At 47.3% G+C, this 17,949-nt stretch overlaps 1 protein-coding gene across 2 annotated transcripts; it reads right to left on the bottom strand.

Moving 5' to 3' along the window:
• Nucleotides 1-118: 118 nt before the first annotated feature.
• Nucleotides 119-15,095, bottom strand: LOC309534261 (immunoglobulin kappa light chain-like). Of its 2 annotated transcripts, none has more exons than XM_082226460.1 (4): nucleotides 14,776-15,095; nucleotides 11,132-11,488; nucleotides 9,896-10,210; nucleotides 119-2,132 (listed from the first exon to the last, which is right to left on the bottom strand). In XM_082226460.1, exons 1-4 carry the CDS (start codon nucleotides 14,846-14,848, stop codon nucleotides 2,011-2,013), a joined length of 867 nt encoding a protein of 288 aa, XP_082082586.1. In that variant the 5' UTR covers nucleotides 14,849-15,095; the 3' UTR covers nucleotides 119-2,010. The 2 variants fall into 2 exon arrangements, with proteins under 2 accessions (XP_082082586.1, XP_082082587.1); XM_082226461.1 differs by having other exon boundaries at nucleotides 11,132-11,434.
• Between the last annotated feature and the right edge of the window lie 2,854 nt (nucleotides 15,096-17,949).

The raw sequence follows: 17,949 nt of genomic DNA, 5'->3' as shown, positions 1-17,949 counted from the left end.
CAAAGGTTTTATTACAGCTATACAAAAACAACAAACACAAAGCATGTGGGTATTTTCCCTCTGCAGGCAAAATTCAAACTGCGACTTCTTTTCTTTTATACAAATCATCCCCAACCAACCCCAGAACTCACAGAAAAGGTTCTTAAACTTGCAATCATCTTTTCTGTTTCTTTGCAGAATGACTCCTAACAGATAACTGCTGTATATAGCACACCTTACAGAATAACTTATTGAGGTATGCATAAGAATAAAAAAATGTCCCTAACAGCAAAACAGGAACCTGACTCAAAAGGCAAATTGTGTCTTTGGAACAGCAGCTGCCCCATAATGAGATCTAAGTGTTTCTGCAGACAGTGGCTAGACTTTGCCCGTCTTTGCAGTGTGGTGAATTGACTGCAGCACTGAAGTGGCATCAGGGCACAAAGCTGGGCAGCGTGTATGGAGCTCCTGGGCTGCCCGGGCAGGAAAAAAAAACCCTCTCTCTTTCTCAGTGACATTCAAATTTGCTCCAAGAATTTATGAGCAGGGCAAAGGCGTGAACTTCTTTGCAAAATACTTGCCAAGTGCATCAGTGTTGAAGGTGCAGTGCAGTCCAAACAAACCAAGGCTAAGCACAGAGAACCGGTCTAGGTTCAAAATGTGATCCAGAGGCAAACTCTGCAAAAGTCCAACAGTCAATGTTGCAGGGAGTTCAGGGAAGGGTGCTAGACTCAGGAGCCAAAAATCTGTTTCCAGCATTTGTAAGGCTCAAGAAGTAGATCCTATCTGCTTCCTAGATCACAGCTGCTGGTAATAAAGGAGTTTTGGGGCTTCCTTAAGCGGAGACCCCTTTCACAAAAGTCACACATTGACTATGGGTCCATAGGTGCATGTCATGTCTTGCTTCAGCCTGGACCCAGACCATTTGGCACCAGTGTTTCTGAAGATGGGTTGCTCCACAGCTGGCGGGTTGCTTCAGCAGGTCTCTCTAGGCCAGCCCCTTAAGAAGATCCTCGACCTTGGCTCCAGAGGATCCTGCCAACAACTTAAGGGCCTAGACCTATGGAGTGTTTGATTCATCCTCCAAGGGGTCTGTGTTGGTTCTCAGCCTTGTGGGGCAATTTTCTCCAGCTCACCAGAAAAGGATGCTGTAGTGTCACCTAACTCTGTGCTCTGTGGCTGGCTATCAGATTCTTTTCAACAGCACTTTCCATAGTTATTTGAGCAATAGTCAACATGGTTATGTGTTTGTGGGTGCTAGACATCCTAAATTCTTGGGTCTAGTAAGTGTTAGAATTTAATCAAGCCAAACCTTAAAATATAAGCCAGGCCACTCTCCTGACCAGGAAATCGCCTGGGGTGATGGGCCATTAGGAGGACAAAAGGAATGTGATGAGCCCTCAGAGTGAGTTAGAAGAACCAAAGCCAGGGTTTGTGACCTGGAGGGAAAAGGTTGCACTCTGGTAGATGCGGCTAGCTGGAGAAAGGCTCAGAGATCTGGCTGATGCCTGTCTGAATTAGCTTGGCATGTTAATGCTGTGAGCTCCTCCAACATAGGCTCAAGTCATATATATGTGTAAGTAAGCCCCCTATAATAAAGGCACTGTAGTATCTACTGTCTCTACCTCATTTCCAAAATAAAACACGAACCCCAGGTAAGTGCCTAGAACCACTGGAATCTTGCAGTGCTCTGAAAGGGGGGTGGCATGCAACAATATTCTGTCAAGTTAAGTTGAAAAGCTGCATATTCACATCCTATTTTGTCTTTCCTGTAACCATTTTTTTTTTTTGCCTTGCCTTGCAGATCCCTTTTCCCCCAAGTTTCATTTATGTATAATGTGCTGTTGAGCTCCCTGTAACATCACGCTTACAAATTGTCACAAACAGAAATGCATTCAATAGCTTTCCACTAACATAGCTCTTTTTAAGTTTGCAAACTGATTTCAGCTGCTTCTTGTGTGTTGGTTACAACCTTCTCATCCGCTGCAGCAAATAAAGGCCTGGTGTTTTCATTCACTCCCATAATGTTTGTTAGGGATTCCTCTTGCGATGCTGTTTTCTCAGGAAAAGACATAGGAGCAAGAAAGCAGCTATGACCTTATTTACGATAAATCCAATCCAGAAAGCAGAACTGGAGAATAGATGTCCTTCGCCTGTTAAGAAAGAACGGCAGATCAGCTCTTGTTTGTTATTCACAATTATAGGTTTCTTTTCCAGGAAACATTAAAAAAAAACCTTCCCTCCCAGCACCAACACCGCTTGGGGTGCAAAAACTGAAATAAAATAATATTCATTCGAACCCTACAAAAAGTACTTTGGAGAAAGGAGCCCCTTTATTCTGGGATTGTGGGGCTATCAAAAGGGTGATGATTAATTGCACGTTTATTCAAAATCAAGTGAATACTGTATTTTTTGCTCTATAAGACACACTTTCCCCCTCCTAAAAAGTAAGGGGAAATGTGTGTGTGTTTGTCTTATGGAGCGAATGCAGGCGGGAGGCTCTGCTCAGCGCTGCCTTTAAAGAGCCGCGTGTGTGCGGGTCTTGGGGGCTTTTCCCCAAGGAGGGAAAATGGAAATGGAAGCTATTTATCTGCCCTTTCCCCCTCCTCTCTTCTTTGCTCAGTCATTCCATTTCCCACTCTTTGAATCTTCCTTTCAAAACAACCATGGCTGCTTTGAGAAATCTTCACAGATTTAGGAACCGGAGCGCAGTCATTTGATCTCTTTTTGCTGTTCCTCCATACTCCAAGCACTTCTCATTTGCACAGCCCTGGTTTCTCTCCCTGACTATTACCATTCTTGATTGATAACAGTAAAATGCTCAAATTTTAGTTTTTGTGACCGCTGCCAATACTGACTTCCCAGTGATAATGAAAACATTGTAATGGAATGCCTATCCTTTCCCCATTCTCTTCATTATATACCGTGGCTCTCTTTGAAGCAGCAAAGCGGACAGGAGCCAGCCGCTTTGTTGTTTTAAACAGTTTAGTACAACATTTGAGTCAGAATCCCCCCCCTTTGTTTTCCTGCTCTAAAAACTAGGTGCGTCTTATGGTCAGGTGCGTCTTATGGGGCGAAAAATACGGTAGATTGTCATGTTGGCACTTTGCGATAAATAAGTGGGCTTTGGGTTGCAGTTTGGGCACTCCCTCCGCTCCTTCCTCCTGGGCCGTGTTCAGAAAGTGGTGGTGGGGGGTGAGTGTTCAGACCCCTGGGCTCTCACTTGTGGGGTGCCTCAGGGTTCTGTCCTCTCCCCCCTGCTTTTCAACATCTACATGCAGCCGCTGGGAGAGATCATCAGGAGGTTTGGGCTGGGTGTCCATCAGTATGCGGATGATACCCAGCTCTACCTTTCTTTCAAATCAGAACCAGTGAAGGCAGTGACGGTCCTGTGTGAGTGTCTGGAAGCGGTTGGAGGATGGATGGCGGCTAACAGATTGAGGTTGAATCCTGACAAGACAGAAGTACTGTTTCTGGGGGACAGGAGGCGGGCAGGTGTGGAGGATTCCCTGGTCCTGAATGGGGTAACTGTGCCCCTGAAGGACCAGGTGCGCAGCGTGGGAGTCATTTTGGACTCACAGCTGTCCATGGAGGCACAGGTTAAATCCGTGTCCAGGGCAGCTGTGTACCAGCTCCATCTGGTACGTAGGCTGAGACCCTATCTGCCTGCGGACTGCCTCGCCAGAGTGGTGCATGCTCTGGTTATCTCCCGCTTGGACTACTGCCATGCACACTATGTGGGGCTACCTTTGAAGGTGACCCGGAAACTACAACTAATCCAGAATGCAGCAGCCAGACTGGTGACTGGGAGCAGCCGCCGAGACCATATAACACCGGTCTTGAAAGACCTGCATTGGCTCCCAGTACGTTTCCGAGCACAATTCAAAGTGTTGGTGCTGACCTTTAAAGCCCTAAACGGCCTCGGTCCAGTATACCTGAAGGAGCGTCTCCACCCCCATCGTTCTAACCAGACACTGAGGTCCAGCACCGAGGGCCTTTTGGCGGTTCCCTCACTGCGAGAAGCCAAGTTACAGGAAACTAAGCTGAGGGCCTTCTCGGTAGTGGCGCCCTCCCTGTGAAACACCCTCCCACCAGATGTCAAAGAGAACAACAACTACCAGACTTTTAGAAGACATCTGAAGGCAGCCCTGTTTAGGGAAACTTTTAATGTTTGATGTATTATAGCATTTTAATATTCTTTTGGAAGCCGCCCAGAGTGGCTGGGGAAACCCAGCCAGATGGGCGGCGTATAAATAATAAATTATTATTATTATTATTATTACTCGGTCTCTAAAAGGTTCGCCATCACTGCCCTAGATAATCCCACTGTCCTCCAGGGGATGATCCTGACCAATTGGGGAAGCGTGACAGTCTTTAATTCACTTTAAAGTGCACACCTAAAGATATGGCCTGTGCTCATATCATATTCCTGCAAAATCATGACGGTCTGGAGGTCCCCCATCAGGTTCACCCTGGTACGGCTGGCTGGTGGCCGGGAGAGCTGATACATTTATTTGAATCCCAATTCCAAGCAAAACCAAAAGGGGAAGAGGAGGAAAAGTCTGCAGTGTTGCAGCTATAGGACAATAAGGTCAGAAAAGCAGCATGTGGGCAGACAAGGGCATCTTCTCCGTGGAGGCGAGATGCTGGTTCTAGCTCTTCACATTTTTGAAAGTTGGCATGAAGTGATAGGAACTGGCAAGCTTTCTCATCTGATTTCTCCCCTGATGGTCCTCTATGGAAAGATTCTACTTACATGTGTTATTCTTAATTGCCGTGCTAGCGCAGGGGTCGCCAGCGTGATCTCTGTGGGAGCCAGTGTGCCCACCAGTAGAATCATAGAATTGCAGAGTTGGAAGGGAGCCCCATGGTCAATCTAGTCCAGTCGGCTGCAATGCAGGAATCTCAGCTAAAGCATCCCTGACAGATGGCCATCCAACCTCTGCTTGGAAACCTCCAAGGAAGGAGAGTCCACCACCTTCCGAGGGAGACCGTTACACTTTTAAACAGCTCTTACTGTCAGAAAGTTCTTCCTGATTTCAGTCAGAATCTCCTTTCTTGTAACTTGAAGCCATTGGTTTGAGTCCTACCCTCTGGAGCAAGAGAGAACAAGCTTGCTCTCTCTTCCATGTGACAGCCCTTGTGTCAGGTGTGCGTGCAGGAGCCAGGCCCTGTGACCAATAGGACTCTGCAGGACTTGCCTCTGAAGAGGCAAGGTGAGGCCGATTGGTAACTCAGCACCTAGTGGCAAGAGCCGGGGATGGTTATAAGGTCAGCATTTCCCTTCAGCTTTTTGCCACAGCAACACCTTTCCTGCCTTGCTGCGTTTGGCTTCTTGCTTCCTGATCCTCTGACCCTTGACTTCTTGACCCCTTGCTTCCTGATCCTTGGGCCCTTGGCTTCGTGACTCCTGGCTCTCTGACCCTCGGACTCTTGGCTTCCTGACCCCTGGCTTCTGGACCCCTGTTCCTGCTCCCACCCCGCCATCTTGCCCCCGGTCCTGACGTCCCCTGCTGGGACTTCGATCGCCCGTGAACCGACCGTGACAGAATCACCTTTCTAGTAACTTGAAGCCATTGGTTTGAGTCCTACCCTTCGGAGCAAGAGAGAACAAGCTTTCTCCATCTTTCATGTGACAGCCCTTGAGATCTTTGAAGGTGGCTATCGCATCTCCTCTCAGTCTCCTCTTTTCCAGGCTAAATATTCCCAGCTCCCTCAACCGTTCCTCATCAGGCTTGTTTTCCAGACCCTTGCTCATCTTGGTTGCCCTCCTCTGCATGCTTTCCAGCTTGTCAACATCTTTAAATTGTGGTGCCCAGAATTGGACACAGTACAGTGGAACCTCGGGTTACGTGCTGTCGTCCTTACAAACGCGTCGGGTAATCAGCTCCACTAACCCAGAAGTAGGTCTCCTGGTAACGAACTTTGCCCTGGGATGCAAGCAGAAGTCACGCACCAGCGGCACGACAGCAGCGGGAGGCCCCGTTTGTGAAAGCTTGCCTCATGTTAAGAACGGTTTGGGGTTAAGAACGGGCCTCCAGAATGAATTCAGTTCATAATCGGATGTACCACTGTATTCCAGGTGTGGTCTGATCAAGGCTGAGTAGAGTGGTACTGCAACTTTCCTGCTATGCAGATGACACAACCTTGATGGCAGACAGTGAGGAGGAATTAAAGAACCTTTTAATGAGGGTGAAAGAGGAGAGCACAAAATATGGTCTGAAGCTCAACATCAAAAAAACAAAGATCATGGCCACTGGTCCCATCACCTCCTGGCAAATAGAAGGGGAAGAAATGGAGGCAGTGAGAGATTTTACTTTCTTGGGCTCCATGATCACTGCAGATGGTGACAGCAGCCACGAAATTAAAAGACGCCTGCTTCTTGGGAGAAACGCAATGACAAGCCTAGACAGCATCTTAAAAAGCAGAGACATCACCTTACCCACAAAGGTCCGTATAGTTTTTCCCAGTATGATGTATGCAAGTGAGAGCTGGACCATGATGAAGGCTGATCGCCAAAGAATGGATGCTTTTGAATTCTGGTGCTGGAGGAGACTCTTGAGAGTCCCATGGACTGCAAGAAGATCAAACCTATCCATTCTGAAGGAAATCAGCCCTGAGTGCTCACTGGAAGGACAGATCCTGAAGCTGAGGCTCCAATACTTTGGCCACTTAATGAGAAGAGAAGACTCCCTGGAAAAGACCCTGATGCTAGGAAAGATTGAGGGCACAAGGAGAAGGGGACGACAGAGGACGAGATGGTTGGACAGTGTTCTTGAAGCTACTAGCATGAGTTTGACCAAACTGCTGGAGGCAGTGGAAGACAGGAGTGCCTGGCGTGCTCTGGTCCAGGAGGTCACGAAGAGTCGGACACGACTAAACAACTAAACAACAACAGCAACTTTCCTTGGTCTGGACACTATACTTCTATTGATGCAGCCCAGAACAGCAGCAACTCTCATGGCACCTGCAAAAGTCCTCAGTAAATATCCACAATGCACGAAAGATGGTTTGCTGAAACATTTCCATCTCCCTCTCCTTCAGATATAAGACGGGAGAAGGGCTGAAGCGCTGGCCATGTGCTTGGAGAGACTTGGTGTGCTGCTGCAGGTGGTTGCCGTTCGCCAATGGGACTGCACAGAGCTCTCCGTCAACACTCCGCGGAAATTGGTATTGTGCCAAAAAAGTTGCCTATGGAGACGGTTGCCTTGGCGACATGTTACTTTGCTGGAAAGTGTTGGTGTTGGCAACAGAAGACACTTTCCATGAACCCTTGCGTTCATCATGAGTCACTTGCATTGGGCAACCTTCAAGGAGTTTCCACAGAGAAGGAGCCACCACACACTTTGCTTTCAGAAGGTCACAAGTTCGGCAGTGGTGACTGGTGCCCTTTCGGATTGGTGGCGTGGAAGGCAGGGGCACCAGGGCCAATGATGGACAGAGCCAACTCATTCTCATCCCCTCTGAGTTCAACCAACGGGCAATGCTGAGCTTAAGAAGGAGGAAGCTGAGAGACCAGGCCAAACCCTGCATTGGTTGTAAGGAAAAAGGTAAACAGATGGTGGCTGGCTGAGCTCAGATTCAGGGGTGGTCTGAAAGTGCCGCATTCTTCCCAATAGACCAGCCTCCACTGGCTCAGTTCAAGCATAAGAGCATCTCTAGTAGCCAGCTTAAAGCCAAAACCTGGAAAGTCCCCACAAGTCAGATGTCACAGGCCAGTCAGTAATCACCCAGTTCAAAGTTGGAGTTGACTTTTTACCAGCTAAAACTTCCATAGACCTGGCTGAGTGTCAGAGCAGTGTATTCCAAGTGGCCTTTCTCCTTTAAAATTAGTTGCTGAGACTGAAAGTCTCTGCTTCCCTACCGTTGTCTAAGTTCTCTCCAGGGCTTTTTCTAAGCAATCAGAGACTGCGCCAGCATGCAGAGAACCACCCTTTTCATGCCTCTTCTGGTTCTGGGGAACAAGTGAGAAGGGGAGCTTGTCACAGCAGAAGGAAGAGACACTCTTGCTTCTTCAACAGCCAGACTCATCTCTGTCTCTTGGCTTCAATTCCCTTCTGCTTCAGCTTCTGCCTCTGATTCTGGCCTCCTCTCCACCACAGACACCTGGCTTGAGAGCAGTACATGTGAAAAGGATCTAGGAGTCTTGGTTGACCACAAACTTGACATGAGCCAACAGTGTGACGCGGCAGCTAAAAAAGCCAATGCAATTCTGGGCTGCATCAATAGGAGTATAGCATCTAGATCAAGGGAAGTAATAGTGCCACTGTATTCTGCTCTGGTCAGACCTCACCTGGAGTACTGTGTCCAGTTCTGGGCACCACAATTCAAGAAGGACACTGACAAACTGGAACATGTCCAGAGGAGGGCAACCAAAATGGTCAAAGGCCTGGAAACGATGCCTTATGAGGAACGGCTAAGGGAGCTGGGCATGTTTAGCCTGGAGAAGAGGAGGTTCAGGGGTGATATGATAGCCATGTTCAAATATATAAAAGGATGTCACATAGAGGAGGCAGAAAGGTTGTTTTCTGCTGCTCCATAGAAGTGGACACGGAGCAATGGATCCAAACTACAAGAAAGAAGATTCCACCTAAACATTAGGAAGAACTTCGTGACAGTAAGAGCTGTTCGACAGTGGAATTTGCTGCCAATGAGTGTGGTGGAGTCTCCTGCTTTGGAGGTCTTTAAGCAGAGGCTTGACAACCATATGTCAGGAGTGCCCTGATGGTGTTTCCTGCTTGGCAGGGGGTTGGACTCGATGGCCCTTGTGGTCTCTTCCAACTCTATGATTCTATGACTCTCCCAGCTCACTAAGCCCTGTTACCTCTTCAGCTTCTGACACTTGCCCTTCTCTGTCTTCTCCCTTTGACATTGTCCCACCACCAATCCTTGGACTCTGAGTCTTCTTCCCTTGTTGGTTCCCTAGCTGGTTCCTCCCACCATTCCTCTGTGCCCAACCAGTCCCTGACATCAGAAAGAGAATACTGGCCTGGATGGACAAAGTAGCTTCGTTCCAAAGCAATCTGCAATTTGGGGGAAGGCCCCAAACCACACTGGAAGAGTACATGTGTTGCATTAAGATGGTGCCAGGTTGTATACATGGGGTTTTAAATGGTTTTAATTTTGGTTCCCCTGTTTTGTTTTTGTTGGGTTGGTGTTGGTTAAATGTTAGGTGGGGTTGGTGGTTATTTTAATTTAGGTATGACTGTAAACATTTTTATTATTAGTCCCAAGATGTGGTGAGGACCGCTGGCTTAGAGGATTTTTAAAGGGGAGAAGACAAATTGAGGGAAGTGGAGATAGCTACGTGGGTCCTCCATGTTTAGGGAAGCTTTTAATGTTTGATGTATTACGGTATTTTAATATTTTGTTGAAAGCTGCCCAGAGTGGCTGGGGAAGCCCAGCCAGATGGGCGGGTTATAAATAATAAATTATGATGATGATGATGTCAAGAGGAAGCACGCCACAGAATACCAGCAGCTAGGAAGCATCAACAGGAGAGGACTATTGGCCACCTTGCTCTGCCAGTATGTGTCTCAAAAGCATCTGTTCTGCACTGTGGGGAAAAGGGAATGGGAGTAAATCGGCCTTTGCCAACGTGGTGCCCCCCAGATGTTTTGGACTACAACTCCCATCAGCCCTGGCCAGCACAGTTTGGCTGCCTGTGGCTGATGGGAGTTGCACTCCAGAGCACCTTCTTTGAAGGTGAAGGATGGAGGAGATGAACATTTGATACAATACAGCAGGGCTCTTCTTACTAATGTCTTTGTTACTGGCGGTCCAGTAGCAGGACTGGGAAGCCATGGAGATCTTCAGCGTCACTAGGCAATGCTGAGCAAGCTATTGGTTTGATTCAGTAGAAAGCAGCCTTCACATATATCCAGATACTTCTGGGGGAAATGGGGTTCAGGCTTACCTGTGCTGCTTAAGACTTTTAGCACCGCAGATTTGCTAATGGGGGGCTGGGAGATGTGCACAACCCGGCAAGTGAACACAGAAGAGCTGTTCCGCTTAGTTGCTGTCACTTCCAGGGAACTCCGAAGGGAGAAGGTCCCATCCTGATTCAGGATTTCGAAAACGGGCGCCTCCAGCGGGGTTTCCTCCCGGTCCTTCAGCCAGTTAAAAATGATGTATCTGGGATAAAAGCCTTCCACGTAGCAGGTGACTGTCACAGTGTCATTCACCTGGACAGGCGAGGGAGGGTCCATTTTCAGCCACACTTTGGGCGGAACTGAGCAGACAAAGCCAATTGTTAAAATGTGGACTTTTTGTGCTCTGAGCTTTTAAGGAAAGATCAAAATTAATTAATTAATTAATTCATAGGACTTATATCCTACTCTTCAGCCAGAAAGACTCCCAAAGCGATGTTCATATATATTTTTTTAAAAATGCAGTAACTAGCAATAACTTCAATCTGAAATGTTACAACAGAAATGGAAAAAGGGAAGGGAAGAAGAAATCAACCAAAGTTGCGTCACCAGGGTCTCCTTTTGACTGACGGGGTGCTGACGGGGATGGAAACAGACAGCTTATAGTCCTAAAAATAAGCCTTGCTGGTCCCTTGAGAAATAGCCTGGTGACCCCACCTTTCCTAAGGTATCCTCCTGGGGGAGAATTACAGAATCAGTCCCTTCCAAACTACAATTCTATGATTTTATGTATTCACTGTGGATTAAACCAGAGAGCCTAGGACTTGCCGATCAGAAGGTCGGCGGTTCGAATCTCCGTGACGGGGTGAGCTCCCATTGCTCGGTCCTGCTCCTGCCAACCTAGCAGTTCAAAAGCACTTCAAAGTGCAAGTAGATAAATAGGTACCACTCCGGCGGGAAGGTAAACGGCATTTCCGTGCGTTGCTCTGGTTCGCCAGAAGCGGCTTAGTCATGCTGGTCACATGACCTGGAAGCTGTACGCTGGCTCCCTCAGCCAATAAAGCAAGATGAGCGCCACAACCCCAGAGTCGGCCACAACTGGACCTAATGGTCAGGGGTCCCTTTATCTTTATATGTGTAAATAAAGACCCAACAGTCCCTACTGATCTTCATTCAAAGGAAAGGAAATTCTGGAAAAACACAGGAAGGCAGCCTTGGAGGCTCTCACTGCTAGGAGATAATGTTCTTCCCCACCAATGTAAGACAATTTGTCAGTCACTTACCAACCACAGAAACCACACTGCCTTTCCCCTTGCGCTTCATTCCGAAGATTTCCTTCGTACAGTAATAGGTCCCAGCATCCTGGAGTTCTATGTTGGGGATGAGGATGGAGAAGTCTGTTTGCGAGTCAGGATGGAGTCTTCTCACCCGGGAATCGGTTCCTGTGTCAAGAGCTTGGGACTCCTTGTACCATTTCACGGTAGTGCGGACAATTGCCCGGGTCAGTTGGCAGTGCAGGGTGACACTCTCTCCAACGGTTGTGTATAGAAATTTGGGCTCCTGCTTGACCTTTACAAGGGTGGCATCTGAAAGAACATCATAGAGTTCTGGTTCCTCTCCAGATTCTGCTTCTACCACCCCTGTTTGATTGAAAACATTTTAATCACTCTGGAGCCAGCCTTTGACCTCCAGTTCAAAACCATGGAAGAACAACCCCCAACCCCACTCTTTTTGGGAGAAGAAAAGGCTGTGGAGTAAACATTACAAAAATCCAGAGTCGAGTCCCTAAGGTGGTTGGGTGGCTCCTTGTCCACCTCATTCCAGCAACTCCTGCAGCCAAGCTGGGGTCAAACGCCTTGCTCTGCTTTCCTTTGGACCAAATAATAATAATAATTAATAATAATAATAATAATAGTAATAATAATTTATTATTTATACCCCACCCATCTGGCTGAGTTTCCCCAGCCACTCTGGGCGGCTCCCAATCATTGTTAAAAACAGTACAGCGTTACATATTAAAAACTTCCCTGAACAGGGCTGCCTTAAGATGTCTTCTGAATGTCAGGTAATTATTTATCTCTTTGACATCTGATGGGAGGGCGTTCCACAGGGCGGGTGCCACTACCGAGAAGGCCCTCTGTCTGGTTCCCTGTAGCCTCACTTCTCGCAATGAGGGAACCGCCAGAAGGCCCTCGGCGCTGGATCTCAGTGTCCGGGCTGAACGATGGGGGTGGAGACGCTCCTTCAGGTATACAGGACCGAGGCCATTTAGGGCTTTAAAGGTCAGCACCAACACTTTGAATCGTGCTCGGAAACGTATTGGGAGCCAATGCAGATCTCTCAGAACCGGTGTTATGTGGTCCCGGCGGCCACTCCCAGTCACCAGTCTAGCTGCCGCATTCTGGATTAATTGCAGTTTCCGGGTCACCTTCAAAGGTAGCCCCACGTAGAGCGCATTGCAGTAGTCCAAGCGTGAGATAACTAGAGCATGCACCACTCTGGCGAGACAGTTCGCGGGCAGGTAGGGTCTCAACCTGCGTACCAGATGGAGCTGGTAGACAGCTGCCCTGGACACAGAATTGACCTGCGCCTCCATGGACAGCTTTGAGTCCAAAATGACTCCCAGGCTGCGCACCTGGTCCTTCAGGGGCACAGTTACCCCATTCAAGACCAGGGAATCCCCCACACCAACCCGGTCCCTGTCCCCTAAAAACAGTACTTCTGTCTTGTCAGGATTCAACCTCAATCAGTGAGGCCAAGAGGGTCTTGTCATCTGAGCAGCCTAGGACCTCTATACACACTGCCCAGGCTTGCACCCCGGGGAGGTCACTTGGGTGATTCAGCAGAAATAACTGGGGGGATACATCCATAGCAATCACCAGAGGACAAATGACCGCTGGGAGGAGCGCAGAGAAGAAACGTCCTGGTGCCTCTGCGTCGGCGCAACCGGACGCCTTCATCTGCCCCAGCTGCAACAAAACATGTCTCTCCCTTATTGGTCTCTATGGGCACAGGAGGTGGTGCAAACTTCCAACAGTTTGGCTTCGCCCTTAAAGGCACACTCCTCCACTGTCTCCCGAGACAGACAGATGCCAATGATATTGCTCCCTAACCGGTCACCAACAACTAATGTTGAATTATTTGTTGATGGCCACCAACTTTGCAGGCTTTTAAAGAGGGTTAAACAATATCTTGCAGGATAAGACTACCAGTGGCTACTAGCCCTGATGTTCTTCCTCTACTCTTGGAGGCAGCATGTGCCTGAATACCAGTTGCTGGAAACTGCAGGAGGGGAGAGGGTCTTGTGTTCGAATCCTGATTGCAGGCTCTTTCCCCCTAAGTACCTGGCCGGCTGCTGTGAGAACAGGATTCTGGACTAGATGGGTCACTGGTCTGATCCAGCAGGCTGTTTTATAATAATAATAATAATAATAATAATTTATTATTTATACCCCACCCATCTGTCTGAGTTTCCCCAGCCACTTTGGGCGGCTCCCAATCGAGTGTTAAAAACAATACAGCATCAGACATTAAAAACTTCCCTAAACAGTTGTCTTTTAAAAGTAAAATAGTTTTTTATTGCCTTGACATCTGATGGGAGGGCGTTCCACAGGGCAGGCACCACCACTGAGAAGATCCCCTGCCTGGTTCCCTGTAACCTCCCAGGGAAGGAACTGCCAGAAGGCCCTCAGAGCTGGACCTCTGTGTCCGGGCAAAGCGATGGGGGTGGAGACGCTCCTTCACATATACTAGGCTGAGGCCATTTAGGGCTTTAAAGGTCAGCACCTACACTTTGAATTGTGCTCGGAAACGTATTGGGAGCCAATGCAGATCTCTCAGGACCGGTGTTATGTGGTCCAAGTGGCCACTCCCAGTCACCAGTCTAGCTGCCGCGTTCTGGATTAGTTGTAGTTTATGGGTCACCTTCAAAGGTAGCCCCACATAGAGCGCATTGCAGTAGTCCAAGCGGGAGATAACCAGAGTATGCACCACTCTGGTGAGGCAGTCCGCAGGCAGATAGGGTCTCATCCTGTGTACCAGATGGAGCTGATAAACAGCTGCCCTGGACACAGAATGGACCTTCACCTCCATGGACAGCTGTGCATCCAAAATGACTCTCAGGCTGCGCACCTGGTCCTTCAGGGGCACAGTTACCCCATTCAGGACCAGGGAGTCCCCCACACCCATCCGCCCCCTGTCCCCCCAAAATAGTGCCATAGGAAGGCACTGGACATAGTAAAAGATCCATCGCATCCTGCTCACTGTCTCTTCGAGCTCTTGCCGTCGGGACGGAGATACAGGACGATGAAGACAAGAACGAGCCATCTTAAGAACAGCTTCTTCTCCAGAGCGATCTCGGCCCTGAATGGGAAGCCCGGACTTTGAAAGTCATCTAATCTCCCTTGCTGTATTATACTGTATTGTTTAATTAGTGTTTTTATGGAGCAGTCAAGTAATTTCGTTGTCCCGGAAGGGGCAATGACAATAAAGATATTATTATTATTATTATTATTATTATTATTATTATTATTATTATTATTTCTGTCTTGTTAGGATTCAACCTCAATGCACTTATGTGTTAACATAGTCAACAAGACCAGTAGCCCTTGAGAAATTGCTCCTTCTAGCATCTACCCCTATGGAGGCCCTAATTCCCACCATCTGAGTCTCAGGTCCTAATCTTCTGGAGACCCGGTGGCAACCCTATCAATAAACTATTGAACCCAACTCTGGAAGGATCAGAAATGGACCACAATGAAGAGACCTGAAAGGTCCTCTTCATCTGGGTTTCTACTGCACGCAAGCAGCGTGAAGCCACAAATCACTTCCCTCCCTAGAGAGCATGGTTCACCGGGATTCACTAAGCTCAGAAAGCAGATACTAGTCGATTTAACAGCATTTACGAGTTTGTTTGTTCCAGACTCACCAGGGGTTTGCAGGAAGAGGTGGAGCTGTAGGAAGAGACGGATCAGCCACAGCAAAGAGTTGAAAGCAGCCATCAAAGTGGCAGGAAAACCCACATTCCCGTCTGTGTTGTGTCTTGGGAACTCTTGTTTCAGTTGCAGAAGAAAGGCTTTTCTTTTCTTTTGGCTGTGACACTTCCTTCTGCAATTAATAGAAGCCAGTTTCACTTCCCCAAATTTGGAAAGCCTATTTTGCTTTCAGGCTCCCCTGCACAGAATGATATCCACACACCCACATACTAGGGGCTGCAACGCCTGCTTGCCTCACTTCCCAACTCCACTGTTTGACTGTAAACAACAAAAACGACAAACATGAAGTCATTTACAAAAAAAGTCTCAATAATAATTAATTTACCCCCTTGCCCATCCTCATACTTGACCAACCCTTCTCCATTTGCACTTCACCCACCTCCTAGCCTATCTCCCCAAATTTTGCCCCAAGCCCCTCCCCTCTTACCTAAAGCCCCTCCCCTCTCTCACTCCATCCCACTTATTTTAAAAGGGAGGAGGGGCTTCACCCAGCTAAATGCTGAGCAAAGTGCCTTCCCCCTCCGTTCATCCTCACTGCAGACATCATCATCATCATCATCATTTTTTATTTGTACCCCACCCATATGGCTGGGTTTCTCCAGCCACTCTGGGCAGCTTCCAACAAAAGATTAAAAATACATTAAAATGTCAGACATTAAAAACTTCCCTAAACAGGGCTGCCATCAGTTGTCTTCTAAACGTCAGATAGTTGTTTATCTCTTTGATATCTGATGGGAGGGTGTTCCACAGGGAGGGAACTGCCCGAAGGCCCTCGGAGCTGGACCTCAGCGTCCGGGCTGAATGATGGGGGTGGAGACGCTCCTTCAGATATACTGGACCGAGGCCCTTTAGGGCTTTAAAGGTCAGCACCAACACTTTGAATTGTGCTCGGAAACGTACTGGGAGCCAATGTAGGTCTTTCAAGAATGTTATATGGTCTCAGCGGCCGCCCCCAGTCACCAGTCTAGCTGCCGCATTCTGGATTAGTTGCAGTTTCTGGGTCACCTTCAAAGGTAGCCCCACGTAGAGCGCATTGCAGTAGTCCAAGTGAGAGATAACTAGAGCATGCACCACTCTGGCAAGATAGTCTGCAGGCAGGAAGGGTTTCATCCTGCGTACCAGATGGAGCTGATAAACAGCTGCCCTGGACACAGAATTGACATGTGCCTCCACGGACAGCTGTGAGTCCAAAATGACTCCCAGGCTGCGCACCTGGTCCTTCAGGGGCACAGTTACCCCATTCAGGACCAGGGAGTCCTCCACAACTGCCCGCCTCCTGTCCCCCAAAAACAGTATTTCTCTCTTGTCAGGATTCAACCACAATCCTGGCAATGCCCCCAGCAGCTGGTGGGCACGCACACCTCCCCAAGCACCCAATCGGCTTGCTCCACCGCTGCGTTCATTCATAGTATTTCTCTCCATTTCCCTTGGTTTCTCATTTTTCTAATCTTAAATTCAGTCCACCAAATTCCTTCATCCACTAGCAGATTTATTTCTCTTTTTTTAAGTACAGTGGTACCTCAGGTTACAGACGCTTCAGGTTACAGACTCCGCTAACCCAGAAATAGTACCTTGGGTTAAGAACTTTGCTTCAGGATAAGAACAGAAATCGTGCTCTGGCGGCGTGGCGGCAGCAGGAGGCCCCATTAGCTAAAGTGGTGCTTCAGGTTAAGAACAGTTTCAGGTTAAGAACGGAACTCTGAAACGAATTAAGTACTTAACTCAAGGTACGACTGTAATCCATTTTATTCTGTCATTTTCCACCAACATTATATTTTTATAATTATATTTTCATAACTGTTGGGTTTTTTTACTTGTAAAGTGCTTAGAAGCCATTCTGGAAAGCAAGCAGTATTTAAATTAAATACTACCTCTACCACTGCTACTACTAATAATGCATTTTGAAGCCTATTGTCTCCTAATATATACATTTTTTAATACAATGTTATTGTACAAATAATTATCCTCCCCTCCCTTTTGGGTGGAATAATATTTATGAAATTTTTAAAGCTATATATTTTAGTTGTGTTGTTTCCTAATGTTGTATCTTGCTGTTTTGACATTTTCTATATGATTTGCATTTTGCATTTATTTTGTTTCCAGATATTTATTTGTCTTATATGCTAATGTATGTTGTTCTTGTTTCGTTATGTTGCTTAAAATGTGCCCTTTTAAATATTAGTGTTATTAGCAGTCGCATTGAATGTGGAATGTGTGTTTTTGTTGAGATGTGAGAGTTCTGCTGGAATGTAAAGCAGGATGCAAGTTGGTTAGATCAATAAATAAACATTATGGCAAAAGCTCTTAAGGACACACCTGAAATGGGCTCATAACATAGTAGTAAAGGAACCACCAGCTAGAGTTGTCATATTTTTAAAAGTACAAACCAGAACACCCCAAATGTTGTTGAGCTTTCTTTAGAAAGACCCCAAGATCTCCAGATTACCGTATTTTTCGCTCTATAAGACGCACCAGACCACAAGACGCACCTAGTTTTTGGAGGAGGAAAACAAGAAAAAAAATATTCTGAATCTCAGAAGCCAGAACAGCAAGAGGGATCGCTGCGCAGCGAAAGCAGCAATCCCTCTTGCTGTTCTGGCTTCTGGGATAGCTGCGCAGCCTGCATTCGCTCCATAAGACGCACACACATTTCCCCTTACTTTTTAGGAGGGAAAAAAGTGAGTCTTATAGAGCAAAAAATATGGTACATTTTGCGTTGCTGCTTCGTCAAAGCTGAGTTTTAAAATGAGCAATTTGTTGTGTCCGGCTGCTAAAAATAACATGACCAGCGGTCTCTGCTGTGCCCCTTTCCAGAAGGGTATTATCTGATGTGAATCATGCACAGTTGCTTAAGAAGCAGTTATTTAACCAGCAGAACTTCCCCAAATGGGGTTTATTGTTCAATGGAAGCTGCAACGCGGAAAGCAATTGCCCAGATTTAGAAAGTTGCACAGGCCCGCTGAACGTTGAGTGTTGTTTCGCTACAGCGTGAGTCTGTTTCACACAGGTTACATGATGATTTCTTTTGGGGTGTGTTCTCATGCACTATTTCTGTAATATATGGAACTGTTATATCAACAGGTTGCATTGATGGCCTTTTATACCAG

This window comes from Podarcis vaucheri, assembly GCF_965113315.1.
Source record: "Podarcis vaucheri genome assembly, chromosome: 6".
NCBI lineage: Eukaryota > Metazoa > Chordata > Lepidosauria > Squamata > Lacertidae > Podarcis > Podarcis vaucheri.
This window is presented reverse-complemented; position numbering and strand designations above follow the sequence as displayed.

Excerpts from the sequence above, each read along its gene's own strand:
- LOC309534261 (XM_082226460.1), bottom strand. The coding sequence starts at position 14,848 with ATGGCTGCTTTCAACTCTTTGCTGTGGCTGATCCGTCTCTTCCTACAG. Across the intron at positions 11,489-14,775 it reads CCTCTTCCTGCAAACCCCTG|GGGTGGTAGAAGCAGAATCT; the intron begins GTGAGTCTGGAA and ends TCAATCAAACAG. Across the intron at positions 2,133-9,895 it reads AAAAGTCTTAAGCAGCACAG|GCGAAGGACATCTATTCTCC; the intron begins GTAAGCCTGAAC and ends CTTTCTTAACAG.